This window comes from Morone saxatilis, unplaced genomic scaffold, assembly GCF_004916995.1.
Source record: "Morone saxatilis isolate NCDOM2014 unplaced genomic scaffold, NCSU_SB_2.0 Contig15, whole genome shotgun sequence".
Taxonomy (NCBI): Eukaryota; Metazoa; Chordata; class Actinopteri; family Moronidae; genus Morone; species Morone saxatilis.
The window spans coordinates 7,585,287-7,585,850 of NW_023339707.1; the positions used below are offsets into that span (position 1 = coordinate 7,585,287).

Genomic DNA, 564 nt, shown 5'->3' on the forward strand with positions numbered 1-564 from the left:
CTTACCTCAGTGAGGTGCGGGTTGGGGTTGAAGCCGCACTGGTTACAGACGGTGGCCTTACACTGGGTGCAGGTGTTGTAGTTGGGTACAGCCGGTGGGTTGGACAGCTCTGTGGTGGTGCACACTGGGCACAGTTTGCTGCTCGGCATTGGTGCGATCTGCGGCACCGAGTAGGGTGAGGTGGGTGTCACGCCGCGGTCAGGAGACACAGAGGGAGACCGGCCTGTCCTGGAGCCTCCCGAACCACTGAAGTCAACTTGGAGGTTTCGACGGGAGGCGTGCTGACCAGGACTTTGACCTCCATGGCCTCCCATGCTGGACACGGCTGGACCGTGACCCATCCCGTGTCCGGACCCTGGGCCCTGCCCCATGCCGTGCCCCTGGCTGGACTGCATGTGTCGGGGGGATACTGGACTCTCGTGAGTGGCCAGGCGGTAGGGCTCGGCAGCTCTGGACCCTATTCCTCCACCAGTGCCCATGCCTGCTCCTATCCCGCCTCCACCCATTCCTCCCATCCCTCCTCCTCCTATTCCTCCCATACCACCTCCTCCTATTCCTCCCATT

At 62.8% G+C, this 564-nt stretch overlaps 1 protein-coding gene across 1 annotated transcript in view; it reads right to left on the reverse strand.

The window, feature by feature from the left end:
• Positions 1 to 564, reverse strand: part of bsna (bassoon presynaptic cytomatrix protein a) — a 137,455-nt gene that overhangs the window by 107,469 nt on the left and 29,422 nt on the right. The window contains exon 3 of the mRNA XM_035657569.1: positions 6 to 564. Within this exon, the coding sequence (XP_035513462.1) occupies positions 6 to 564 (559 nt within the window). The remainder of the gene's footprint in view (positions 1 to 5) is intronic.